Here is a 24,698-nt window from a genome sequence, read left to right as displayed (position 1 = left end):
TTTCTTTCCTGTCTCCTTTACACATCTCTTTCTCATGCGCACACTTTCTTTCTCCCTTTATTTTACTATTTTATTTTATTTTTCTCTTTTTCTTATACATATGTTGTATCAGCACATTGTGTCGTTTCTCTTTCTTACTTTTCCTTCCCATATCTATTATTTTCATCTTACTCATTGATACAACACCGTTCGTTATCTTGACTCTTATTTTATTTGTTTATTTCTATATATTCTTTCTCACTCGATTTTCTTTTTTAGTTACATATATTTTCTATTATACAAACATTCTTTCTTTCTCATTTTCTCTTTCAATGTATATATTACATGCATATGTGTGGATGTGTAACACATCTCATGCAACATACGATATCAATGCAGTGGTGATATTTTTTCAAGAACAATAGAAATGTTTTTATGGATCTGAACACACAGTTTGTTACATAAATAAATGTTTTTTATCAATGCCATATGAAATGAAATGCAAATAAATATGAAGGATGCACTTAATATATGTACATATATATATAAATTAATTAATGTAAGAAACCTTTTCAAATACTGAATAACAGTTTATTCGTTAGTTATGGAAATAGATATATTTCGATTCAAACGGAATTCAAGGAAGGTAATTATAATTGTATTTTAAATGGTTTTAACGAGTAATTAGAGTAATATGTATTCAGACTAGATTCAGTATTATTCAGCATGAAGATTCATTGGAAATTTGTTCAGAACTAAAGGATACAAGTAGAATAGGTTTGTAAATATTATAATACATATATTATAAGTATTTGTATATTGTTTAAATATACATATATTAAAACTACTTTTTTCTTTTAATGACAGGTTAATAAGTACCATCAAAATGACATCGTTATCAGAAAACATAAAAGATAAAGGTCAAGAAGATCCAATCAGATGTATATTTTTTTCAGAATTTCACCCCGTTGTTGGCCCAATGATTACTTGTCAGGTTAGTAACTATTGCATTTAATTTCTTTTAAATATTTGCATCAGTTACATGATGTAAATAATATTAATAACATGTCTTTCCTTTTGTTTTTAGGTTCCAGATAACTTTATTTCAAAGGATATTTTTGATAATGTTAGTGTTTATATCATACCCAAAGCACAACTGCAGCGAAGTACCATAACAGTGTAAGTTTACAAATAGCAATAGTGTTCAAATTTGTACATTAAATTTCTTATTTTATTACAGAACATTGAAGGATTATAAAATCTTAGGATTTCCTGTGAGAATCGATGACAATAAATATGCAAGAAATGCATTTTATTTTAATTTATGTTTTGTCTGTGATGCACAAGCACGTACCGTTCATTATGAACCTGTTGTGAAGAAGATGTCTGATTTTCTAGTAAGCTCTTTATATTTTATTATTTACTTTATTAATTATCGATTAGTAAACTTTATTTGATTTTTTAGATGGCTCTTGAAGTAGAAAATTGTTTTTTATCCGCGTCTGAGGTTAAAACAAGATTAGCAGAAATGCTCCAACAAGTAATGCAGGATTTAAATTTGCACAAAATGTGTACATTAACGGGTAAGAGTCATTCTTAGGAAACAGTTTTGTGTAAGAATATCAAAGACACGAATGTTAATATTTTAATAGAAGGAACAATGACATCCAATTTGAAAGTCATCAAGTTAGCACCCGAACCGAAGCCAGTTCTTGATCATCAGGTACCGATCTTCTTAGAAGGCCGTGAAGCATTTCAAAGCGATCAATGGGATTTAACTACTCAACAAGTATTACCTTACATAGATGGATTTAATCATGTTGCACGAATAGCGGCCGAAGCAGATGTAGAAAATAACTTGGTTAAAAGTTGCGTGCAGAACCTTGTGTAAGTGCATTAATATGAAATGTCTTTTTAAACGTATAATTTCTGTAATAATTTTCTTCATCGATTTTTAGCTATTACGGTGTTGTAACCCTAATTCCAATATTTCAATACAGTAACGTTTATGGTGCAACATCCAAGTTAAAAGAATTGGCAGAAAACCCAAAGCTACAGGAACGATGTATAGCGTATGCTTCAAAATTTCGTAAGTTTAACGTTCCCAGCAGAAAGGTTTCTACAAAAATCCAAGAAAGCTTTATTTTATTAAATATTATTTTCAGCTAGACAACCTGCGTACCTTAGGGATATATATAGAATGTATGCAAGTATGACACATGGTAGCAGTATGAGGGATCTCTGTCAACGTCTGAACCCTCAGAATTTAAGGATTAACGAAAGACGATTGGTACAATTTGGTCTAATCGAAGGTCTTATCCGTAGAGTATATAAGGTTTGCCAATTTCTTTCATGCAATCTGTTATATTTTCAAAGATACTTCATTGTTTCTATGTTGAATTGCAGTATCCAATATATTTGCCAGGATCTCCTTGCAACGAGGAAGCAAAGAACAATCCAATTTATAAGTACTTTACAGGTACATACAGTCTTGACGAGATTTGTTGCAGCACCGGTCAATCAGCTGCACAAATTGAAGATATTGTTGAACGTGATCCAAACGTTGTCATGTTATGGAAATAATATTTGAAAGTACAATTTTTTTCGTCATATTGATAAGCGAAAGAAAATTTTTTACGGCACGCAGGATATATTGTGTATAACGATGTATGGACAAGTTACAAACGTATATTTATTATATTTATTCGATATTATCGATCATTCGTTTTACTTCGTTGATATACATTTCAGGCATTTTGTTTATTCTCATTTCGTCGCATTTCCTTTCCATTGCCTCGCGCAATTTTTTCTTACGCATCTCAGTTTTTGTACGAATAGCTAAGCCTTCCTCAAACATCTTTTGTCTAGCTTCAATTCGTCCTTTTTCTTTCTCGTTTACCTGAAGATATTACAATTGAAGATTAAGTTATTGAATAAATACTGAACAGATTTAAATGACTAAAACAAACCTGTTTTAGTATCTCACTCCTATGAATTAAAGCTTGTCGTTGCTTTTTCTCAATTTCCTTCTGTTCTCTGCAGAAAGCTTCCTTCTGAACATGTACAATCTTCTCAAATTCACGCCGCTCTCGTTCCAATTCGATCGCCTGCATTATTCGTTTATTATTTATTTGTTTTTCTCTCTCCTCCTTAAGAGCCTTTTGCACTTCTGCCCTTCTCAGAGCTTCTTCCTTTTCTTTTTGCCTCCATTCACGTTCTACCTCTTCTTGAATTCGAGCAGCATTCAATTCATCGATTCGTTCCTGTCCAAATTTTCACAATGTTATCACTGAAATTCAAGTAACGTTCAATCAATTAAAATGAAGTAATTAAATACTTGAAAATCTTTCGCTTGCATTGTCTGACTGGCGACTTTTGCTTTGGCTTGATCTTTTCTCAATTTTTCTAATCTCCGTTCCTCCGCTAAGTGTGCATCTCTTTCCTCCTTATATTGTTGATACTCTTGTATCCTATGCGTTCAATATTTATTAATTTATTATTCGTTTCATGAAAAACTGAAACAATGATTTTTTACCTAAGATCAATGATTTTATTCTCCTGTACTTCCATCTCCTTCAAATGTTTCAATTGCTCGTTTACTTCAGCTAATTCTCGTCGAATTCGTGTATTTTCCGTTTCTTTATTTCTTAATTTTGCAATCTCTTCCTGTTGCCAGGCAATGTTGCTCAAATTAATTAACCGACTTTCTTCTTGCTTTCTCTCGAATTCTAATATTCTATAATCCTCGTTATCTTTTATTTGATCCATCAAGCTGTTGGCAAATTTTTCCTTCTTTGCTATTTCTTCTTGCTCTTTTCTGAATTCTTCTTTAATTGCCCATCTTCTTTCATTCTCCATCATATCATTCAGACGTTTCTCTTCTTCTCCCAATTCTTGTTCAATCAACTTTTTCTCTGCTACCTGTAGAAGAATTAATGTCTCAAGATATAAAACATTTTATATAAACTTATTACACTTAATCAGTTTATTGTTTTCTTTGTAGTAATTAAAAGGACCTTTCTTCTTTTACCTGTGCGTCCCGGATAGCCCGGCATTTAGTTTCCAGAATAATTCTATTGCACTTTTGAATTTCTTCTTCTTGTTCGAGTTTTAGATTCTCAGCTCGTTCAAGCAAATAATTTGTTCTTTTCCTAGCTTCCTCTTCAATTTCAATCAGTTTTGGGTCTTTTACTCTAGGTCTCTCCCTGTCTAGCCTGCGAAATTCTTCTTTTCTTTCCATGCTTTCCTTTAGAAGCCTTTGTCTTTCTTCTTCTTGCATTTTAAGAACTTTTTCCTTCTCTTCTTTTGTCATAGGACATAATTCTTTATACTGATTATATTCTTCCTTTGTTAGTACTTTTGGAGGTGGTATTTTTTTCTTCATGGAAGTTCCTTGCAATTTGCCTGTGCTCTTAATTATTCTTTTATTCCACTAGATAATTAAATAATGGGAATTATAAAGCATTTGAATATTTAAATACAAAAACTTGTTGTTAATACAGTAATACAAATTAATTCGGTGCCTTTCATTAATTTCAAATTTAAATATTTTCCCGCGGTTTCAAGAAATGAAGTAAGATCATCAATAATAATGTTTAAATTAATAATTAAAGTTATTATAAGATAATATGGATTATGGATAGGGAAGTAAGTATTAAGAAATACCTCTTTTTCATTACAAGAGCAACAGTATTTTGAATGAGTTGATTTATATTCAGTAGTACGAGTACACGCTTTCTGCGGCGTAGTGGTGCAAACTTTATTTCTAAATTTTGGTTTTCCTCCAGACGATGTTCCACAAACAGTCGTTGTTTTCGACGCCTCATTCTCTACTTTAAGCACTACCATTTTGCACTTTTAAAAATTTTGTTTGTTTTTCTTTTAATGAGAATCTTGTGTCGTGTGCGCCTAGTCTACTGCTTTATGATTTTCAAGTAACAATCATAGCAAAATGTCAACCTATAAAATCTCTGCACGTTATTCCGATGGAATTTCGCTGAAAGTGTTTACGAATATCGATAAAACAAAAATGAAGACAACCGAGCGGAACTGGAGTTTGTCCGTTATTTGTAAACGGTAACTAGCGATTGTTTTGTTTGTTCAATAATTATCTAGTAGTACGTTGCAATCATTTCATAAAAAATCGAACTTTACTTATTGTTCGACAAAATTCGGTATAGAAATCAATTCTCTTTTTCTTTTCATAATCGAAGAAAAGTCAAATTTTTATTTTCAAAAAGTCATAGTAACTCCAAATTATTGAAATAATCATAGCGCAAAAAAAACGTAAAATTAAAATTTCTTTACTAGTTAAGAATTAAATACGAAATTTTAACTATTGAACATTATTCAAATGATTTTAATTACATTTGCAATGAATTATATTTTTGTTTATTTTTTTACTTTAGGTTTATCGAAAAAAATATTCAAACGCATCGAAGATATTTTGTTTTATTCAACGAGCGAAGAAGAACCGATCAGAGGGAAGGTAGGGTGATTCACCCCTTTTGCTGGTGCATGCGTATCGTCATCGAGTTTCTATGTGCCGTCCACTTTCCTCAGGTGGGAAAATGCACATGTGACTGGTACCTTGCTTGTATACTAAGTGTTCATGTTGCAGGCAAAATATACACTCCATATCCTATTGCAGAATATTGAAATAAAAAGTTCATTGCAGAGGATTCTTTGAAGTTTCTTTAATACTAAAATAAACATATATTTTAATTATTAATTATGTAAGATATTTATAAAAAAAAATTTAAGATTCAAGTCTGATATAAGTTATGATTTTTAAAATTTCAAGAAACTTCAATTAATTTCCTTGAGATTAGAATATTACTTATGCAAGATATTTATTTTTACAGAAAAGTATGAAGAGTTTCACTGAATTTCCGTGAGAAATATACAAGACACCGATTATTTGACGAATCGATTTTGCTAGGGGAACTTTTTCATTTAAGCATTAAACAGCGCTCGGAATAATAAAAAAGTCGATCGATATCGCGCACGTACAAGAAACATTTTACACGCATGTTAAATATAAACTGCGTGTCAAGATATGTACATGTATCGTTTACAGATAGGCTCACGATTATGTATTTTCATATGAATCTCAGTGTTACTGGGTTGAATGTAGCAAATGTAAGAACAATAATAATAGCTAGACTATATATAGTAACTATGTAACCAGTAAAGAAGCGACTATAATAGGTACAATGATCAGTAGGGTAATTGCAATACTAAATGCTAGAGAAAGTTTTCAAATTATCTCATAAATTCAATGGGTATAAATAAACATTACACAAATAGTATAATATTAAAAAAATTGTATTGTGATATTTATTATGCAGCATTATATTATATAAGGTATTACACAATACAAGTATTACAAGTAATTCATTATAAATATTATACAAATTTTCTTTTTTTTCTTTTCAGAGAAAAGAAAACTGCACAATTTTAAATGACAATACCAGCGATACCACATATTCTTCGTAGACAGAAAATAAAGAAGATGTGAAATAATCCATATTTCCCATGTCCATCAAGTCCGAGCAATCCATGATGGAAAAAAAAGGACAGCAGATAAGTAATTCTAAGAATGAAAAAGACCTTACCACGCAACGTTAAAGGAAATAAATTTATTGTCCTTTTTTCTTGCCGCTAAACATTGTATCTCTGAGCTGCGCCAAACGACTGCGTTCTAGTCGGCCAATGCGAAGGGTTTCCCTAATAAGAACTTTTCTAGAAGTGGGAAACATCGGCGTACATGCAAGATTCCTTGCTCTTGGGCTTCACTTTTCGCGCGGTTGCGTCTCGATCCACTTTATGGCATGTGTCGGATTAAATTTCTCTCTGATAACACTTAAACAGAATTGATTAAACATGCATTTATAATTGCAACTATTTAAAATACAATTCATTTTATTTTTTTTTGTTTTTCTTTAAGCTTTTCGATATTTTGTTTTTAATTAATTTAATAGGAGGAAGATGCAATGCTCCTCGTTATGAATAAGGTTTTCTTTTTGAATTATTAAGAAAGTTTATGTAATGTATATTAGTGAAATGAAGAAAAGAGCTTTGTAACACAGTTTTGATAGATATCGTGAGTATAAATTACATAACTTTCAAATTTGATAAAGAAATGATATTAAAGAGTTAAAAATTTTCATAAACTTTGAACGCAAGGGATTTCGAATCATGAAACAACTAAATGGCTGCGAATTGGACGATACTTCGAAGAAGCAAAAGGGAAGAACGAAGAAAAATAAAATATCTATTAAAATGTTTACTAAAACTTGTTGGCCAAAGGTGATGATCTCCAGAAACAAGTTCATTTGTAAGAAATCGAAAGATGCAGCAGAGGGCACGTCCTTGTCGTATCTCGAGGAATCCTCCGGCAAATTATCGGCTAAGGAAGAGGACTTGTGCTGCGAGGAAAATGGCGAAAACTTCGAGGAAGAGCAGGGTGTTTGTTTGATCAGCAGCTCCAGCGAGATTCCCTGCGAAAGTTTACAGAAATTGAACGAATCAAACGAGGAATGTCGGTTCGTTTGCGCGACGGAGGAGACATCCGGGTGTCGGGAACGACCGATTTTCGTCGATCTAACCACCGACGAAAGGAGTACATGGAAACAAACGATTTTTAAGCGATTCGACGATGAGCTGGAAAGCACAGAAAATGAGAAAATTAATGGAAAGCAAAATCATTCTGCAAATGTTGTATTAGGTAATAGCATCAATAATTAAATTATTGTAAATTTTTCGAAAAACGCGCCTGAGTTCTGGGCAACCCGGCAAACTCCGGAACCGAGCGGGTTCGATTTTTGCCGAGTTGACCCGAAGTCGAACGGAGGCGCTCAAAACCGAAGTCCCCGGAGGTAATATCCATAGATGAATAAATAAATACCAGAATATCGAGATCTCTGCGAAAATTCTAATCGCGTGAAAATAAACAACGCAACACGCAGACAATAAATACCATATTCATTTATTTGCAGATTATTTCGAACAATCGAAAATAATGACAAAACACTATCAATTTGCGTTTCGTCAATGCAACGGTTGCAGATAGTCGACAATCTTTGTACAATCTTGTAACAATCGTTTCGTTTCAGAGCCTCGAATTATGATAGCGGACAGTTCGAGCAAATCAAGCATCAACGGAGGTGGAAGTTTAGCAACGGCTCTGCGTGATCGTGGCCCGTGCTTGATACCGGTGCAACCTAATCGTTCCTTACCGATTCGTCCGGCACCTTGTGTGCCCGCGAGGTCCCTACGAAAGGACTGTTCGCCGTTGCTGGTTCTATCGAAATCCTCGTCCACGGACGTGGTCGAAGTGGAACCAGTGAGATCGATAAACGTGTCGTCGAACGAAGAGGCTGGCAGAAGAGAATTCGATGTGAAACAAGAACGCTCGATGTTGAAGGAATTAGCCAATTTGGTGGACTGCGTTGTACCTCGAGTTTCGAACGTCGGAAGTTTGAGCGGCAAGAAGAAGAAAATCGGCGAGGAGATTTCGCGAGGGGAAAATAGGAGAAAGAAGAGATCGCAGGAAGCGGATTCCACTCAAAGAGAGGAACGCGTGGAGGGTTCGATAAAAGAATTTTTAACAAACTTCTGTGGCTCGAACGTGAACGAAGGAGCAGGAAATTCTTGTACCGATAGATGCTCCAGGGTTGTATCTTCCTCGAAAGAGGAGGGAACTAAGGTGGTGCCTCCCTTGAGGCTGAAGAAGGTGGTTCGTACAGGTACAGATACAAATTAATTATTAATATAAACGATGTATAAAGTGTTAAAATGTTACTCTTCTCCCCAGAAATGGAAGGATACACCTGTAGAAGCGATACCGGATCAGGGCACGAGTCGAACTACAGAATCGTGACTGGAACAACGCCCAAGCCCTCCTCCAGTCCCATCCCATCCAGCTGGAACGACATGCTCTGTGAAAAAGACACGAATTTTTCTCCTTTAAACACCGACAGCTACAAGCTAGAGTACAGACGAAAGAAACTGAAACAAAAGCTCCGAGAGCTACGTGGTAAAGCCGTAGAATTGGCGAAACAAATGGCGAGTGACTCCAGTTCACAGCAAAGTACCAGGCTAAGGCAGGTGATGAATCGGTACGAGAAGCAAATTGAAAATCTCTCCAAGTTGCATAGCAAACTGTCCGCGTCCCTTCCAGTTCTTAGCGAGGTGATCGACGTGAACGAGAACGCTGGAAATCCTGACGACGATAACGACGACGGCGAGTATCTCCTGATGAATTTCACTGAAACTAACGAGGAGTCAACGAAGAACAGCTCTCCAGCTTCGTCACCGGAGCCGCCGAAATTGTCACCTCGATCGCCCACCAATTACGAAAACACGTTACCCGAAGAAGCCAGGAATAGTCCTCCAATTTTACACAGGGTGAGCTTCATCGTTTCGTCGAGTCAAGAGCCGGTCGAAGAAGAGCTTCAGATCTCGGACAGAAAATTATGGTCAACAGAAGAGTCGCTTCAGAATGTAAATAAAATCTCTTCAGATTTTGAGGAATGCGTAAGAACGAGTCCTCTGAATCAACAGTGTAGCATCGATGATGTTAACAAACAGCCTTCAAGTAATCCTAAAAAGTTTCTCGAGGACGGTGGTGTTTGTCGGGAGAAGAAAGACGAAAAAGGTAAGTTAGCGGAAAACTTTCCTCGGAGTAGTCCTGCGGTTCAAGAAACGGAGAAAATCAAATGCCTTGGCTTCTCTGAAGCTGAACCAATGATCAGTACCGTGATCAGTGATATGGAAACGACCACGGACATTCAGGAAAACGAAATGCTTGATTTGAAGCCTGCAAGACAGCTTTCTTTGCAACCTAACTCCTTCGAGTCTGCTCCAGAGGAAAATGTTTCGTTTCCCAAAATCAATGACAATACTCAAAGCGTGCCAAAGGTTGGTAGAAGTTTGTTTTACTGGTGAAGAAAAGCAAAATTCAAACGTACGTTCTTCTAGGTTGCCTTCAATTTGAATCAGTGGAATCAGTTTAACGCGACAAGAGCTGCATCGAATCAGGAACATCTTACGTAAGTTAAATAAAAATTTTAATAGATTTTATCGTTGAGATTTCATGTCTGATATATACACGAATAGACCGCAACAAAATTATAAAGGAGAAGACATAGCAAGCAGCGGGAATCATTTGATGACTGAACAATTTCCCAGCCTTGGTAACTGGTTAACCCGGATGTCCAAGAAACAAGCTTCGAAAAGCAAATCAAAACTACAATCTACGGGAAATATTTCATTTACGCCTACAGAAAATTCTACTAGTGTAAGAGTTCTTCAATGAAATTGTTAATTTTTCATTGTTCTGTATTTAATTTTTGTGATATACTGCACAGATTTCTGGAGCTGAAATACAAAAGATGGTTGCCCCTAATACAGCTAACGAATCGGTAAATACAACATCTCAGTACGGTACAGAAAGATGGCAACACTATCATCAGCAACAGCAACGACAGCAACAATTGCTGCAACATGTCGCAGCATCGGTGTCTCTTTCGCAACCAACTCCAGCAATACCACCGCTACGTTCTGCTCTCTGTCCACCTATTCCTATGTCTCAGTTTTATCCTAACAATTATGCTGTAAGTGAATAATCTGTTTCCATTGATTTGTTTCATAAATTCAAAAACAGTGGCGGCTCGTAGCTAAAATTAGTGAGGATGCTGCTCCAGAAAATTTGTAGCGTTTGTTTTAAAAAACCGACACTGCGCAGCTTCCTATGTGCGCATGCGCACAACAGTCAAACATCACGCCGCTGAAACTGTGAAGCGCACAGTTCCATACAAAGATTTTTCTATCTCTTTCCTAAACTGGAGGGTGGAAAACTTAAAATTAAACTTAAAGATTATATATTGTACAAGTATAAAGAAAAAATTAAAGAAAAAAGGACTCGTTATATTAAATGTTGCAGTTCCACAGTGCGTATACGCGAGCCGCCACTGTTCAAAAATAATTCATTTCCAAACAAAATCCTAATATAATTAAATACCTGTTTCAATTACAGATTGATCCCTACAACAGTGCTACTTTGAGTTACCATTCAGCCATCTGTCCGTACGGCACTTATCCGTACCATTCTCGATTACACTCAACTTCTCTGCCAGGATATCACTTCCCAATGCAAGAATCGTTGCGACCATTGCTGCACTTGGACAAACGCTTTCCTTCTGTCCAAGACTCAATGGCGAGATATCCTTCCCCATCGACCACATTGCAGCACCCCATTAATATAGATTTTGATCGTATAAGAGGAAGTGGGAACGTCGGCAACAATGTTGCTACTGCAACCTGTTTACCATCGTTATTCACATCACCGTCATCTTTATCCTCTTCTCACCAGAGACGGACTCCTTTAGGTGGATATCCAACGAATAGCCAATTTACTCGAAACAGAATGATCCCGGATGTTGTTGCTGCAGCCGCGGCTGCTGCTGTCGTAGCAGCTGCTTCCATCGACAGGCAACGCGACACGTTAACGTACAATAGAAATGATATCGGTATCGATGGAGATGCAGCTAATTCCAGTAAAACTAATCGAACCCGAGATGAGAATTTTGCTGAGGAAACTCGTGACAATACTGCCAAGTATCAACAGATGCAAAATTTCTTATACGATCGATTAACGCTCGTTAAAACCGCCGATAATTTTGCGCAAACAAATTCATTGATCGATAATAATACTCAGGCAGCAATGGCGAGCATCGTTTCAACACCGTATCAGGTGCCTTTAAATTCAACGCAGCCACCACTGTCGAAGAGCTTGCCGGCAAATGATCTCAGGAATTGTGATACACCGCATCTTGGTAAAGTAAGTCGCAGCCCGAACAGTTTGCACAATCTTGTATGTTCGAACTGCAGTAGCATCGGGCCGAAATTCAAGTGTCTTGGATGCGAGATGGCTTTTTATTGCAATGAAAGATGTCAAGAGAAACACTGGTATGTTCATGTGCAAAAGTGCCCAAAGAAGATGCCTAAATTGAAAAAGGTTACATAAAATCTTGTGAATATACAGTAATTCGCCACGACTTCTGATTAATAGATTAATATATATAACTTTAAACGCACCTCCGAGCACAAGTAAAAGATATCTTTGTCGATATGGATGCACACGAGTAAATATATGCGATGAATGATGTGATAATCTGTGCCTCATTTTCTAAAATGTATTGAAGTTTTAATTTTTAGGTTTGCTAACAAAGATATTATATATATATATATTTATTAAAAGTATTTAGCACAACGAAAACATTTTGATATTTTATAATAACTACCTATATAATGGTAAGAAATATTGTACATGTACCTGATATGTAATAAATAAGTTATGAAAAGCTTCCTATGGTTTATTAAACATGGAACACAACAGTTAGTTGATTATACATATCATAGTTGTGCTATCAATTTCAAATGTTTAATAATTGATTCCATCTCAGGTACATCAAGGAGGTGAGTATACTGTTAGGGGTAGAGCAAGAATAGTATGAGCTGAATCAATACAAATAATTGATCTGTTTGGAAGCCTAAAGATGAAAAAAAAAATGAATACCATATACTTATGCTTTTTGCTTATTAATAACGTGTAAATTGCTTCGTTAATCCGCATTGATCCTAGATTATAATTGGAATATCTTTCAACGATAACGATTTATCTGTTAAAGATCGCTGAATTTTCTGCTGGAAAAGATGATGGAGTTTATCTTTCGCGTCTAAAGAACAACATCAACGATCGTACTCAATGAGTAAGAAATTCAAGTACAATTTAGAAATTGTTGAAGAACTGAATTAAAGATAAGGCGGACATATACAACTAAAAGCTTGTGACCAGGAAGTAAGTGGAGGCACCACCCGGTACGGAAAAATGGCTGACTGCGAGAAAGAGGAGGCTCACAATCTCGTAAGCTATTTGCCTTTGCTTACCGTTTATCTAATCACTTAGGCGACCTCGTCGTCTCGCAGTTCGCGATGATAGTATACCTTATCTATCCTCCAACTAATCAACCTGCTCTTGCTATTCTTCTTGAAACTTCATTTTTGTGGTTATGTTGCCTTTGATAGATCATTTTACTGTCATGTTTACTTCTTATTTATACGTTTGACAGTTGATTTTGACAAATTTCCGCTTTACAACATTTCTTCCTAAATAATATGAACTATTTTATCTAGCAGTATTTATTATTCAGTAAATGTAACATTATCTTATATATAATTTACAGTGATTGATAAATTTTGCAAGTTAATGGCCAATGTTTGTAATTATTTTAATGTAAAATTACATTGTAGTAAAGAAATAAAAGTAATTAACTGTTTAATATTTTCAGCAAATGGAGTTTGAGTGGGTGCTTCACGAAGAAGTTCATTCTTCGCTGTCGCAATTAAGAAACATCTTAATGGTATAGTAAAATTATACATATATGCTTCTTAATAAATCAGTTTGGAAGAGTATTTGTTCTTATGTTATAGGAATGCGCGCAAAGGTTCCCATTAGCATTATTTGGCAATGATCAACACAATAAAACAGATAGGTTTGTATTTGCTGCACCTCATGATCAAGTAAAATGTGTGGCAGTTTTAACTGGTGATAGTATCACTAACGCGGTAAGTAGTAATTATTATCCTGTTTTTTTTATCTACAATCACATAGTAGAAACTAATAAAAACATATTTATAGGAAGTAAATTTTAAAGTACAACGACAACAAAATATTAATATGAGAACAAGCATACAGAATGAGCACCCATGGAAATTGCAACAAATACAGGATGCTGCCAATCATCTACAGCAAGCCATTGCTCATATAGATAATGTTGATCGTCATTATCTTTTTAAAACGTCTGATGAAGTAATGCATGTATTAGGAAACATACTTGGTTGCCTACAACGTAGCCGAACAAGTTTAATCGTTCCTAGGAAGAAAACTATCGATGATCTCATTAAAAGCCGTAATATGGTCAGTAAATATATCGGGAATATAAATATATTATTAACGTTAACGTTAATGTTAATTCTTTTTTCATAGAAATCTTTAAATCCAAATCTCCCTGAAAATTTAGCCATTAGCTTTTACATTCAGAGCTACAAGTTGGTTCTAGCAGTATACCAGTTAGAAAATGCACACGGTAGTGTCAAGTACGAGACGCAACAAGCGGAATGTAGTGTTCCCTGGCTAAATGACGCTTTAGTATTGCTTACTATAGCGCTACAACTTTGTCAACGATTAAAAGACAAGGTTAGTTTAAATACTGTTGTTTTATACAATTTCTTTTTCTTATTTGAAATATTTTTCAGATTTGCGTTTTCTCTCAATACAAAGATTTCACAGTTAGCAATCATGTTCCTTCTACAGTAAGTTGGTAATTAAAATATCTTCCAATAGTCAAACAACCCTTGGCTAAAAACAAAGTCATTTTGTTTATGTATATCACGATATGCCACGCTTAATGCTCCAGCAGCATTTCTTTGATGAGTTTTATATTTAGAAATGAAACTTGATTTCGAAAGTTCGAAAATATTTTAGATGTTTTAAAAAATAACTCTTAGAGCTTTTAATATACATAGAACTTTCAAAATTATATATATGTACATTTTGATTGATACGATAACATAACATAACATGAAATCTTTTTGTACATTAGTACAGGATTTAAGATTTTAATTACTTCAAAGTATTTTGTCAATTAGTTGTGTGCCTATGTTTATATTATATTTCGTTCTGTTTAATCTTGTATAAAGATTTTCAATTTAGTAATTAAGAGTAGTCATATATGTTATTGCTGAATTTGATTAATGGAATAATTAAGCAGTATATTTACTAAACTTCCTGTGATTGTTTGGAATGTTATAGAAACTTCTTCTCTTACTAGATTTTAATGTCTTATTCTTAGAATAATATATGCGAGTTTTAAACTTGTTAACCATCGATAGTAATTAACTATTGTTTTATTCATTTTGAATTAATTATTTATTTTATTCACCAAAGAAAATAATATTTAGTAAATGTTAACGTATATTGCCATTGTATGACGTTCCTTTCATCATACCGTATCTACGTATCAAAACGTAGATATCTGAATTGTCGCATCGATCGTAAAACTTGATATTGATAGGTTGTTGTTGATCGATATTATTGTTATTTATATACATAGCTTAGAAATTAAGGATTAAGAAAAATTTAAATACACTTATAATGAACTTTAGAATTGTCCTGGGATAACGATGATAGAAATATAATTTTCGCAACTGAAATCAAACTTCTTCTTTTGTTATATTAACAAGTTAAAACATTCATTATTCTGTGAATTGAATATAAGGAATTAAATTATAAAGTTTCTTGCAAAAAGTTGCAAAGATTAATTTGTTTTTAAATTCGTGATTAAGTTTATTCAGTTTTATGAAAGAAAAAAGGAAAAATGTGCATAGAATTAACTATGTTTATTTTTATTTGGAATGTTATAGTTTTACAAGTGCTGTGGTATTAGGAATTTACAGTCTTACTTTATGCACTATATTTTTGGAGCTTTTACTTTTGTGTTATGTACTTATACATATATATTACATTCTATTGACATTACATAAATTACATTTTCTTTATATTAATTTGTTATGTTTAGCATGAAATCCACAATAGTACTTAAACAGTGATCATTGAAATAACTGAATGCAATGTAATATTTATTTTATTCAGTTTGTATTTTCTAATATGAAAATAATTTTAAATACAAATTTTCTGTAAAGAATAACTTATGTTATAATTCAGTTTATAAAAACGAATAAAAAACAAAAGTAATATTTTTAATGCTTTCTTTTTTACATGTAAATATTATATTTAATAGCAGTTGACAAGTTATAATGTTAGTAGTTATAGTATATATCGTTCTAATCGCAGGGTATTAATAATAGTTATACTACCGGTTAGCCGCATAATTAACAACATTTATACATTTCTAATGTTGGAGAGAGAGCGCTTACAACGGGCACAGCAACATGTTATTATAACTAGTGCTATTTTTCTTAAAAAGGAACAAATTACTTTCACAATAATAAATAATGTTTCATAATTACAAGAACTGTTAATAATGTTATCAAAATCAGGTATAGAGTGCTTTTAAATATATAATGCTTTAAGAAAAAAGCACTGGTTTTTCTGATAGAAAAGGAAAAGTTATGAAAATTGACAATAATGAAAAAAAAAAAAGTAAATGCTTTTCTTTATATCATTGTTACACTCTATCAATACAATATGCAAAAATAAATATTTGATTGCTATGAAACATTCAATTTGTTATTTTTTTTATTTTTCTGATAGTATCTTAGTATAATTATTGTAATATCATCGTAACAAGTAATAGTAGCAATTATTTATAATTAAGTTGATGAAGATTAATAGTTGCAATTTTCATTTATTTAAAAATGTCCATGATATAAATAATTCAAATTGTTGAATAATTATTAATAATTAATAAGATTAAGTAGAATATGTATGTATTAAATAATAATGTCTATCCCTTCAATTACTTAATTGTAGAAAGTTTAAAGAAAAGTAATGCGCATGCGCAATCTTGCTCATGTATGTATGAGCAAACTAAACATGTGTTAGTCGCGAATGACGTGAGTGCGCAACTATTCGTATGTATTCGCATCAGTGGTGATGACAGCAGACGACGATTCGCTTTGTTAGTATTATAATAATTGTTAAAATTCAAGTCGTCTCGATTATTTTTTCAAAATTTCATATTATACGAGCCGTAATATTGGTGCGACATATAAACAAATCGAATAAAAGAATAATTTCAATGGTAACAATAAGCAGCAGGTCAGTCGTGAAAGTGTTGAGTCTCTGAAATAGCGCACAAGCAAAACATGGAAGTGCTGGATCCTAGTGTTTCAAGAGACGATCAACCTCTGTGTATCAACGACCATTTAGACAAAGGTGAATGCTTTCTTCATACCCGATTGCAAATATTTGTTCTTTCACGTATATATATGTTTACTGTCGCTTCTTCTTTAAATGTAGAAAGAGTATTGTTTGGAAACAAAGGAACAATAGGACTGTATACACACGCTATCAGCTGTCAAACTTTCAACTGAATTATATTAATTGAAAGCAATTTTGAATCACCTTTTTATTTATAAAAATGTATGTTGTGATTATAGCTTTAATTTAGACTTTTTTATATGCTACAATGTTTCAGTAAAATGTATGAATGTGATTGAAAAAAGTAGCAAGAGATATTAAGAATGAAAAAAGACCAAAAGCTATATAAGATATTGTCTGAAGATACACCAGGTTGATTATTTAGAATTAATACTCGAATTAATTAAATTACCTACTGATTATAAAATTTTTTTTCAGTTACTTTACCGGATATACCATCAGATACAAAATCATGCATAAAGGCAAGGTATACGTTCGGATTTTTAGGATTCTTAGGATTTGCTCTTGTCTATGCAATGAGGGTAAACTTATCTGTAGCTATTGTATCAATGGTAAATCAAACAGCTATACCGCATGATGATAATAACGACACCACTGGTGTATGCCATAATGAAAAACCAATTAATGGAACATTTATACCAGTAAGTTCATTGAAATATTATGTGTTAATATTGTAATGTATCGAATGTATTGATTATTCATTTTTATGATAAATACTTCTGCCAAGTTTTCATAATAATACATTATAGAATGCTGATACAGATCAAATGTCAGCTGTAGCTGTGTCTCTTTTATCATATTACTCATGCAAATTTATCACTGATAGTATGACCTAAGCACATATAGACATAACATTCATCAACGCCTACATCCTTCTCTTTTATCTTGTACGTTTGAAAATATCTATTTTTCTGCTACGCTTATTATATTCTCTGTTTAATGAAAAATAAATTATTAATGATTTTCCTTTATTCTTCTGATAAATGTAATTTATTATCATTTAAATTTCCATAGAGTGCAGGGGAATTTAATTGGGACGAACGGACGCAAGGTGTTATATTGGGTGCATTTTTCCTTGGCTATGTTATTACAAACGTCCCAGGTGGTAGAATGGCAGAGAAATTTGGTGGAAAGCTAATATTTGGATTAGGAGTATTTCTAACTGCTGTACTGACTGTCATCAGTCCTTTCGCAGCGTACGCAGGATTGGTACCATTTTTGGTCGTTCGAGTAGCGGAAGGATTCACAGAGGTAAATTATTCTACAATAAACGTGCATATGAATAAATAACTGAATAAGAATTAATTTTACAAATAGGGTGTTACGTTCCCTGCGATGCATAGTATGTTAGCGCTTTGGGTACCTCCTTTAGAGAGAAGCAAATTTGCTGCGATAGTATATGCAGGTAACTGTCTTTTTTTCTCATTACACAAAATAATCAAGATTAATCATATTTGCTTTTATTCAGGTGCAAATTTTGGCACCGTTATATCCTTACCGGTGAGTGGATGGTTTTGTTCGTTAGAACTTTGGGGAGGATGGCCCCTAGCATTTTATTTGTTTGGAGGACTCGGCATCGTCTGGTACGCATTTTGGTTCATTTTTGTATTCGACTCACCTGCGCAACACACAAAAATCGACCCCCTTGAAAGAGCATTTATCGAGGCTAGCGTGGAAAAGAAAGACGAGGTTTATTATCAAATGTTACTGTACTACTCTTTCTTTTTGATTAATTCAAATCTGACCCGAATTTTATTATAAAACGCAGGATAACGATTCAGGAGTTCCGTGGTTATCAGTATTCACGTCGTTACCTATGTGGGCTATAGCGATAACACAATGCGGACAGTCATGGGCATTTTACACCCTTCTGACCGAATTACCAACCTACATGGATAAAATTTTGCATTTCGACGTACAGCAAGATGCATTTCTTTCAGCACTGCCTTATTTAAGTTCTTGGTTAGTCGGCCTTGGTATTTCAAGTTTCGCAGATGCCCTTCTTGCCCGCCAGCTTATATCTCCCTTAGCGTCGTTTAAGTTATGGAACACAGTGGCTTCGTTAGGACCGAGTCTCAGTTTTATCGGTGCTATCTGGGCTGAATGTGATCGCATGACCGTCATGATGATGCTCGCTGGACTAGGATCTCTCCAAGGAGCGGTTTATGCAGGCAACCAAATGAACCATATCGCTTTAGCGCCCCGATACGCGGGAACTCTTTATGGGCTTACGAATGCAGCGTCAAATGCTTGCGGCTTCTTAGCACCATATGTTATTGGAAGATTAGTTCAAGGACATGTTAGTAATATAATTAAATTCGCACAACTTTCTTATTACGTATTTATCAGTACAGTAAATTTACTGTTAAATGTTTATATTGTAGGAAACGCTGGCTCGTTGGCACGCAGTGTTCTGGTTGGCAGCGGCTATAAATATGGGTACCAACTGTTTTTATCTAATATTCGCGTCTGCTACTGAACAACCGTGGAGCAAAGGTAGCAGTTGATGACAAAATTTAGTTAGAGGCGAAGTATTTAACATGGAGAGTAATTTACCGGTAGACCGAGTTGCTCTCAGTTCGTTTTAATTTTATTTATTCAGACATTTTTGGTCACTTTGGCACAAATTTTCTTTTTTGAATGGGTTAGACTACTTATCGATTAAGAAGTCTCAACCTAGTTAAGTTTTCTTTGCATCAGTATTTGCTACGATATTAGTTTATTTAGTTCAATTATTGAACTTTGTAACATTCCAAAGAAATTGTTGGCATGACAATATGGGTTTTAATTGTTTCATCGTGTTTTTCTTTTTTGACGACCAAGTCGAAAGAAATTTAGTATTTAATATATTTTAATCTCTCTATGAAAAAGTGCAAACTATTACAAATATTTTTTGTATTTATGTACGAGGAATACTAAAAATTCTCTATTCTCGTTTATACGTAAGAGTTTTATCTGTACATAGAAGCAATCATTTAAAAATGATTGGCATAAGATACATATTTTTGTTTGACAATAACAAAAAGTGATAAACACGCACAGTTCTTGTGCGATCAAATCGTCATGCAGGATATAAATTTTATGTTCATTACAATAGTTAATATTAGATGTACAGTATCGAGCAAAGTAGGCTTTCCTAGGGAAAATTACATATATTGTGGCTTGTCTCCCGTACATCGCGATTTTCCCGGACGACATGTACTGTGCTTGATACTGTACACTTTTAAAATGTCAAGGGTAATGACACAAATTTCTTAGAGAAACTGAAAAGAATGACGTATCAGTAGGATATAATTAAGTCGAGATAATAGAGTTTTATAAATGAGATTCTTAGGTATCGGATAAGATTGTTACCTTTTACATACTGGGAATTATCTGATAATTTAGAAACACAATTTAATATTGTGATTATTGCGTACAACTTGCATAGTAGAAAATAATTTGGAACAAAAGAGACTCTTTATGACATGCTGTTCTTTATACCTTAACAACTAAATATTGTTGCTTATAAATGACCGTACTTTTTTTCTCAATAAAAGTTTACTAATTATTCATTATATTGCGTTTTTAAACAATTATAAAAATAATTGCATTTAGTTGCTTATAACATGAATATACTTAATATTTGCAGGAATATAAAATTACACTGAATTTTATAAGTGACAAAATTATATTTACAAAATAAACCATGCAATCAATGTTGCTGGTTCTTTAATGTACATATATGTACGTACAATTTAATTTTCAATAGGTTTTATTGCAAATATAGGGATGATATATAAGTAAGAAATCTTTTACCAAAATACCTATCAAATTGATAATTTGATAATTTGAAAATATGTTATAGAAAAAGGATGCAACATTAACTTGTGCTTAAGTCTTCCTTTTTTTTGGCAGTAAGTTCAAAGATCATATCTCTCATGCGACTTAAATCCGTCAATTCTGCTTTCATTTTATTAATAGTTTCTTCCTTTTCTGCAATATTTTGTTCGTACGTATGTACTAATTGCAATAATTGTTGAGATTCTTGTTTAAGCGCAGAAATGTCTTTCTGATTCGATTGAATTTCTGCAGTTTTTTGTTCTATGACCTATTCAAAAATATCAAACAATTATTAAAAGATTCAGCACAGAATAATTTTTCAGTTCATCTGAGTATACCTGATCCTTTTTATTAAGTTGATCTTGCATTTTATGGAGAAGCTTGCTTATATCATGATTTTTACTGGACAACTCTGTAATTTTTGCGTTCGCATTTATACATTCAATTTCCAGTTCCTTGATTTTTTTAGTCAACACTTCAATTCTATTGACACTGCTTTCTAAGTCATGTTTGTGTTGCACGAGCATTACATTCAGGTGATCAATAGTAGAAGATTTTTCCGTTACTATTTTTTTCAATCCTTCAATTTCCTACAAATGTAAGTATTATTAAAATTTTTACAGAACTTTTATTATTACGGATTTACCATAGAAATATACTAACTTGTTTCTTGACAGCGATCGCTTTCTTACTTTGCTCCTCTACTTCAGCAAGTTTTACCGTCAATGTAGACTTCACTCCTTCTAAACATTGCTGTGAGTCAAATAGCATCTGATGTAAACGACTCGATTCGGCCACCACTTGTGCCAGCCTATGTTGCAAACTGATTCCATGATTGCTTGCTGCCTCTAAACTGGATTGCATTGCTCTTTCCGCGTGTCTCATTGCTGCCAGCTATTACAGAAAAAAAAAATGGTAAGTATAAAATGTAATATTCCATTTGAAATGAAATATGTTACATAAAAATTCACTACCTTGTATTCGTACAGTTCCATTACCGCTGATGTGGTAATATCACCAATTTCGTTTGATTCATAAGCTCTTTGCAATTTTGCTAAAAATGCATCAAGCCGTTCCTCTTGGGAGAAAGAGAAAAGTGGAGCCATTTCGGTGTTTGAACTTATGGATATTTTATTTGCAACATTTGGAGCGACGCCGGGTGAACTTTGTATCAATATTAGAGGTTCCAATTGCTTCATACATAGCGCCACCGCGGAAACACTTTTCACACAAAAACATGGGATACAATTTGCGTGTGATCGTGAATTTGTCTAGAGTTATCATTAATAGCAATTAAAACAATTTACTTCGGAATTATCATACTCTTAGTAATCAACTATAACATTTTCTTCAAATGATAACTTTTCTTAGACCCTTTTGTATTCTTTTAAATGTATTCCTTTAAAACTTACCATTCCTGCGGAAATCCTACGGTTGACGTTAACTGTAAAACTTTTTGCTTAATATCTCCATCGCCTGTAAACAATGCGTGTGCCATTGTCATTTGAATCTGTTGGTTTCGCAGTAATTCGGAATATAACGTTAACCATTGTGAATGATTAGTCGCCAGATCAGCAGTCAAAGCTAACGCATGAATACACAAGTTGGTAGTAGGATTCTGAAAAATTTCAAACTAAAATTATGTCCACTAAATTATTATAATGTAAGAAAAGTATAGTACTTGAATAAAATTTCCTGGCCAGTCACCGGCGGCGCATGTTTCGCTATCCAACATCGGACTTAACAATTTACGGATCATTTGTTCGTTCAACAATTGCATCACTTTTGTTCTGAGCATTGGAATTTTAACCATCTCTTGAAACAATTGCATTAACTCAGCTAATCTTGATTCCGTTTCCAAACTTAATTCATGCTTCCCTTGAATCTCTGCGTTTTCTGAATTGATAATAAGCATCAAAACGGAAGCGTCCAGTTCTGCAAGTACCTCGGCGGATGTTTTAGTACGTCGCGCGTCAATTACTGTGACCCTTATCAAAGCTAACGCTTTAGAACAAACCTGGCAGTGATGAAAAAAAAAATGGTTTTAATTAGTTATTAAATATTATCCACCTATAGATTTAGATAAAAACAAACCTGTTCTACAGGAAGCCAAGTCATCGCTGTTTTCACACATAAAGGATACAAGGGTACCAAAGCGGACAATTTTAATTTTACCAACGATGATAAAAATTCCATCATAAGGGCAACGCATTCTGGATCCGCGTTGTCTTCTAACGTAGCCAATACAGTTTCCACATCTTTACCGTAACTAACAAACAAGATAAAATGTGCACAATGTAAATGTAAAGAAATTGATTATAAAACAACTTACTGCGGGTACGTGAGTAAAACGGAATGAGAATGCTCGTTCTGTCCAACATCTTGAAAGAAATCTATAATGTGTCTAAGTAACAAAACATCCTTTTGTTTCATGGCAGTTATAAGACTGCTAAACGTAACAGCCGCAAAATCCAAAATATACTTCTCCGAAATGTTCGTATTAGTGTGTTCTAATATAATCAAGAGTTTACAACATTGCACGCTTGTATTTACACTGCAGTGTTGCAGTTTTAACAATGTTCTTATAAATGCTTTTGTATCTATCGTCCTCATCAAGGTATATACAGCTGGAAGGTTTTTGTAACAAAGATTTACTAGTACACCTAAGGAAAGTGCAATGATGTCTTCCTCTTTGGATTGTGTCACCCATTGTGTCAGAATTGATATTAAATATGGCAAATGAGCTTCTTGCCATGATATTTTTATGCCATATGTCAATTCTTGAAGCAATTTTAATACCCTTACTCTTTTCTCACTTGTTAAATTAGCCTATGAAATGTAATACAAGAAATATTAAAATTTATAAAAAACATTCCATTACTGTTGGATATAAACAGATATATACCTCCAACAATCTTGCCAATATGGGAGCAAATTTGTACATATGAATCAAAGCTTGTCTTGCAGCAGCATTTCGGCAGGCATTTTGTAAGACATCAACAGAGCTCCAAATTAGTGTAGTTCTGGATGCCAGAGAATTCATAAGTTCATGCAGACTAACATAAAATTCAGCTGCTATGCTGGTTCCAGGGTCAAATATACTCAAATCCAACGAGGCGCTTATTATCTTTTAAAATATAAATTTTTATTATTTATTTAAGAAAATTTTAGAATTCTAAAATATAGTTACGCCAACGGTTATGTTATTAAAATCATACTTCTAAAATAATACATACACCAAGATTTCGTTGTAAAACTGAGGCAGTTGTTTCGCTAGGATGTTTCGTGTATTCTAAAACCGCCGATATAAACGTTCTCATATGCTGGTATTTCTCCATTGTCTCTGTTTAGTATTTTCCGAACAATTAGAAAAATATGATGTTTGGTAAGCTGGAATAACATTAAAACTTATAGACACAGTTTCCCTTTTATAATATGTAAACACTCTGATTGAAACTGTTCTAATAAAAAGAGTTTCATAAAAAATAAAAATATGTACATAAACGGAATATTGTCTTTATTGACGCATTCCAAACTTTAAGCACGTGCGTTCTTTTGTCGCGAATAAACACAGTTAGAAAATAGAAAATAAGAAATTCGTTTCGCGGAAAAGTGATATTTGGCGGCCATTTCTAAATTCATTTTCAAAATTAACCAATCAAAACAAGAATGAGCAGTGTGGTTAATAGTTTTAATTTTTCAAATTTTTACATTTAATACAAAGGAAAAGGTGTTTGGCATTGAGATTAATTTGAAGAACGTAGAAAATATTATACCTCAACCATTTGTAATTATTACATAGATTCAATATTAATTTATTATAATGTGCTGCACATTTTACAGATGATAGTATTTTAAATATAAGATAATTTATTATAATAGAAGGTGAAATACAAGAAAAATAATTGCTTAAAAACATTGTATAAGT

The 24,698-nt window shown here is 33.4% G+C and overlaps 6 protein-coding genes and 1 long non-coding RNA gene across 19 annotated transcripts; 4 read left to right on the top strand and 3 right to left on the bottom strand.

Moving 5' to 3' along the window:
- The first annotated feature begins 274 nt into the window (after window positions 1–274).
- On the top strand, window positions 275–2,693 carry LOC114876152 (GATOR complex protein NPRL2). 2 transcript variants are annotated; one of them, XM_029187293.2, is made up of 10 exons: window positions 275–625; window positions 684–756; window positions 936–973; window positions 1,067–1,158; window positions 1,220–1,376; window positions 1,445–1,562; window positions 1,632–1,866; window positions 1,938–2,068; window positions 2,145–2,314; window positions 2,386–2,693. In XM_029187293.2, exons 1-10 carry the CDS (start codon window positions 584–586, stop codon window positions 2,560–2,562), a joined length of 1,233 nt encoding a protein of 410 aa, XP_029043126.1. In that variant the 5' UTR covers window positions 275–583; the 3' UTR covers window positions 2,563–2,693. The 2 variants fall into 2 exon arrangements, with proteins under 2 accessions (XP_029043126.1, XP_029043128.1); XM_029187295.2 differs by having other exon boundaries at window positions 607–625; window positions 847–973.
- On the bottom strand, window positions 2,681–4,827 carry LOC114876161 (cilia- and flagella-associated protein 45-like). The gene is made up of 6 exons (XM_029187307.2): window positions 4,645–4,827; window positions 4,010–4,411; window positions 3,515–3,900; window positions 3,317–3,449; window positions 2,949–3,242; window positions 2,681–2,878 (listed from the first exon to the last, which is right to left on the bottom strand). The coding sequence occupies exons 1-6, from the start codon at window positions 4,825–4,827 to the stop codon at window positions 2,681–2,683; spliced, it is 1,596 nt and encodes a 531-aa protein (XP_029043140.2).
- Window positions 4,383–12,350, top strand: LOC114876146. Of its 8 annotated transcripts, none has more exons than XM_046288032.1 (11): window positions 4,383–5,055; window positions 5,388–5,541; window positions 5,844–6,120; window positions 6,418–7,084; window positions 7,168–7,708; window positions 8,097–8,729; window positions 8,798–9,903; window positions 9,964–10,034; window positions 10,102–10,282; window positions 10,353–10,598; window positions 11,021–12,350. In XM_046288032.1, exons 5-11 carry the CDS (start codon window positions 7,180–7,182, stop codon window positions 12,008–12,010), a joined length of 3,756 nt encoding a protein of 1,251 aa, XP_046143988.1. In that variant the 5' UTR covers window positions 4,383–5,055; window positions 5,388–5,541; window positions 5,844–6,120; window positions 6,418–7,084; window positions 7,168–7,179; the 3' UTR covers window positions 12,011–12,350. The 8 variants fall into 8 exon arrangements, with proteins under 8 accessions (XP_046143988.1, XP_046143991.1, XP_046143994.1 ...); XM_046288035.1 differs by adding an exon at window positions 5,600–5,714 and having other exon boundaries at window positions 6,418–7,708; XM_046288038.1 differs by having other exon boundaries at window positions 5,844–5,847; window positions 6,418–7,708.
- LOC123988354 lies at window positions 12,088–12,648 on the bottom strand. Its single transcript, XR_006829949.1, has 3 exons — window positions 12,563–12,648; window positions 12,320–12,471; window positions 12,088–12,172 (listed from the first exon to the last, which is right to left on the bottom strand). It is a non-coding gene; the product is annotated as an uncharacterized LOC123988354 (long non-coding RNA).
- A 136-nt stretch (window positions 12,649–12,784) lies between these two features.
- Window positions 12,785–16,290, top strand: LOC114876154 (protein rogdi). Of its 2 annotated transcripts, none has more exons than XM_029187300.2 (6): window positions 12,785–12,910; window positions 13,335–13,406; window positions 13,477–13,611; window positions 13,685–13,963; window positions 14,033–14,242; window positions 14,302–16,290. In XM_029187300.2, exons 1-6 carry the CDS (start codon window positions 12,875–12,877, stop codon window positions 14,368–14,370), a joined length of 801 nt encoding a protein of 266 aa, XP_029043133.1. In that variant the 5' UTR covers window positions 12,785–12,874; the 3' UTR covers window positions 14,371–16,290. The 2 variants fall into 2 exon arrangements, with proteins under 2 accessions (XP_029043133.1, XP_029043134.1); XM_029187301.2 differs by lacking the exon at window positions 12,785–12,910 and adding an exon at window positions 12,967–13,261.
- A 237-nt stretch (window positions 16,291–16,527) lies between these two features.
- On the top strand, window positions 16,528–20,505 carry LOC114876163 (sialin). 3 transcript variants are annotated; one of them, XM_029187313.2, is made up of 8 exons: window positions 16,529–16,942; window positions 17,027–17,149; window positions 17,366–17,589; window positions 17,963–18,199; window positions 18,266–18,353; window positions 18,417–18,637; window positions 18,717–19,247; window positions 19,333–20,505. In XM_029187313.2, exons 3-8 carry the CDS (start codon window positions 17,464–17,466, stop codon window positions 19,453–19,455), a joined length of 1,326 nt encoding a protein of 441 aa, XP_029043146.1. In that variant the 5' UTR covers window positions 16,529–16,942; window positions 17,027–17,149; window positions 17,366–17,463; the 3' UTR covers window positions 19,456–20,505. The 3 variants fall into 3 exon arrangements, with proteins under 3 accessions (XP_029043143.1, XP_029043146.1, XP_029043145.1); XM_029187310.2 differs by lacking the exon at window positions 17,027–17,149 and having other exon boundaries at window positions 16,528–16,942; XM_029187312.2 differs by lacking the exons at window positions 16,529–16,942; window positions 17,027–17,149 and adding an exon at window positions 17,170–17,299.
- Window positions 20,506–20,593: 88 nt separating this feature from the next.
- LOC114876162 lies at window positions 20,594–24,633 on the bottom strand. 2 transcript variants are annotated; one of them, XM_029187309.2, is made up of 11 exons: window positions 24,547–24,633; window positions 24,007–24,160; window positions 23,676–23,897; window positions 23,103–23,599; window positions 22,865–23,039; window positions 22,452–22,787; window positions 22,183–22,388; window positions 21,745–21,991; window positions 21,434–21,664; window positions 21,109–21,360; window positions 20,594–21,038 (listed from the first exon to the last, which is right to left on the bottom strand). In XM_029187309.2, exons 2-11 carry the CDS (start codon window positions 24,106–24,108, stop codon window positions 20,811–20,813), a joined length of 2,496 nt encoding a protein of 831 aa, XP_029043142.1. In that variant the 5' UTR covers window positions 24,109–24,160; window positions 24,547–24,633; the 3' UTR covers window positions 20,594–20,810. The 2 variants fall into 2 exon arrangements, with proteins under 2 accessions (XP_029043142.1, XP_029043141.1); XM_029187308.2 differs by lacking the exon at window positions 24,547–24,633 and adding an exon at window positions 24,270–24,502.
- Window positions 24,634–24,698: the final 65 nt, after the last annotated feature.

The sequence above is a fragment of the Osmia bicornis genome, chromosome 1, assembly GCF_907164935.1.
Source record: "Osmia bicornis bicornis chromosome 1, iOsmBic2.1, whole genome shotgun sequence".
NCBI lineage: Eukaryota > Metazoa > Arthropoda > Insecta > Hymenoptera > Megachilidae > Osmia > Osmia bicornis.
Note: the sequence above shows the minus strand (reverse complement) of the source record. Positions and strands in the feature narration are given on the sequence as shown.

Coding starts and splice junctions, on each gene's coding strand:
- LOC114876152 (XM_029187293.2), top strand. CDS start 584: ATGGAAATAGATATATTTCGATTCAAACGGAATTCAAGGAAG. Junction 1,563..1,631: donor CAAAATGTGTACATTAACGG/GTAAGAGTCATT, acceptor ATATTTTAATAG/AAGGAACAATGACATCCAAT. Junction 2,069..2,144: donor AGCGTATGCTTCAAAATTTC/GTAAGTTTAACG, acceptor TATTATTTTCAG/CTAGACAACCTGCGTACCTT.
- LOC114876161 (XM_029187307.2), bottom strand. CDS start 4,827: ATGGTAGTGCTTAAAGTAGAGAATGAGGCGTCGAAAACAACGACTGTT. Junction 3,450..3,514: donor AATAAAATCATTGATCTTAG/GTAAAAAATCAT, acceptor TTGAACGCATAG/GATACAAGAGTATCAACAAT. Junction 3,243..3,316: donor TGCAAGCGAAAGATTTTCAA/GTATTTAATTAC, acceptor AAATTTGGACAG/GAACGAATCGATGAATTGAA.
- LOC114876146 (XM_046288036.1), top strand. CDS start 7,180: ATGAAACAACTAAATGGCTGCGAATTGGACGATACTTCGAAGAAGCAA. Junction 9,904..9,963: donor ATACTCAAAGCGTGCCAAAG/GTTGGTAGAAGT, acceptor ACGTTCTTCTAG/GTTGCCTTCAATTTGAATCA. Junction 10,599..11,020: donor TTTATCCTAACAATTATGCT/GTAAGTGAATAA, acceptor TTTCAATTACAG/ATTGATCCCTACAACAGTGC.
- LOC114876154 (XM_029187300.2), top strand. CDS start 12,875: ATGGCTGACTGCGAGAAAGAGGAGGCTCACAATCTC. Junction 13,407..13,476: donor AATTAAGAAACATCTTAATG/GTATAGTAAAAT, acceptor CTTATGTTATAG/GAATGCGCGCAAAGGTTCCC. Junction 13,964..14,032: donor TCATTAAAAGCCGTAATATG/GTCAGTAAATAT, acceptor CTTTTTTCATAG/AAATCTTTAAATCCAAATCT.
- LOC114876163 (XM_029187310.2), top strand. CDS start 16,873: ATGGAAGTGCTGGATCCTAGTGTTTCAAGAGACGATCAACCTCTGTGT. Junction 17,590..17,962: donor TTAATGGAACATTTATACCA/GTAAGTTCATTG, acceptor AAATTTCCATAG/AGTGCAGGGGAATTTAATTG. Junction 18,638..18,716: donor GCGTGGAAAAGAAAGACGAG/GTTTATTATCAA, acceptor TATAAAACGCAG/GATAACGATTCAGGAGTTCC.
- LOC114876162 (XM_029187309.2), bottom strand. CDS start 24,108: ATGGAGAAATACCAGCATATGAGAACGTTTATATCGGCGGTTTTAGAA. Junction 23,040..23,102: donor GTTTTACTCACGTACCCGCA/GTAAGTTGTTTT, acceptor CTTGTTTGTTAG/TTACGGTAAAGATGTGGAAA. Junction 21,039..21,108: donor AACTTAATAAAAAGGATCAG/GTATACTCAGAT, acceptor ATTTTTGAATAG/GTCATAGAACAAAAAACTGC.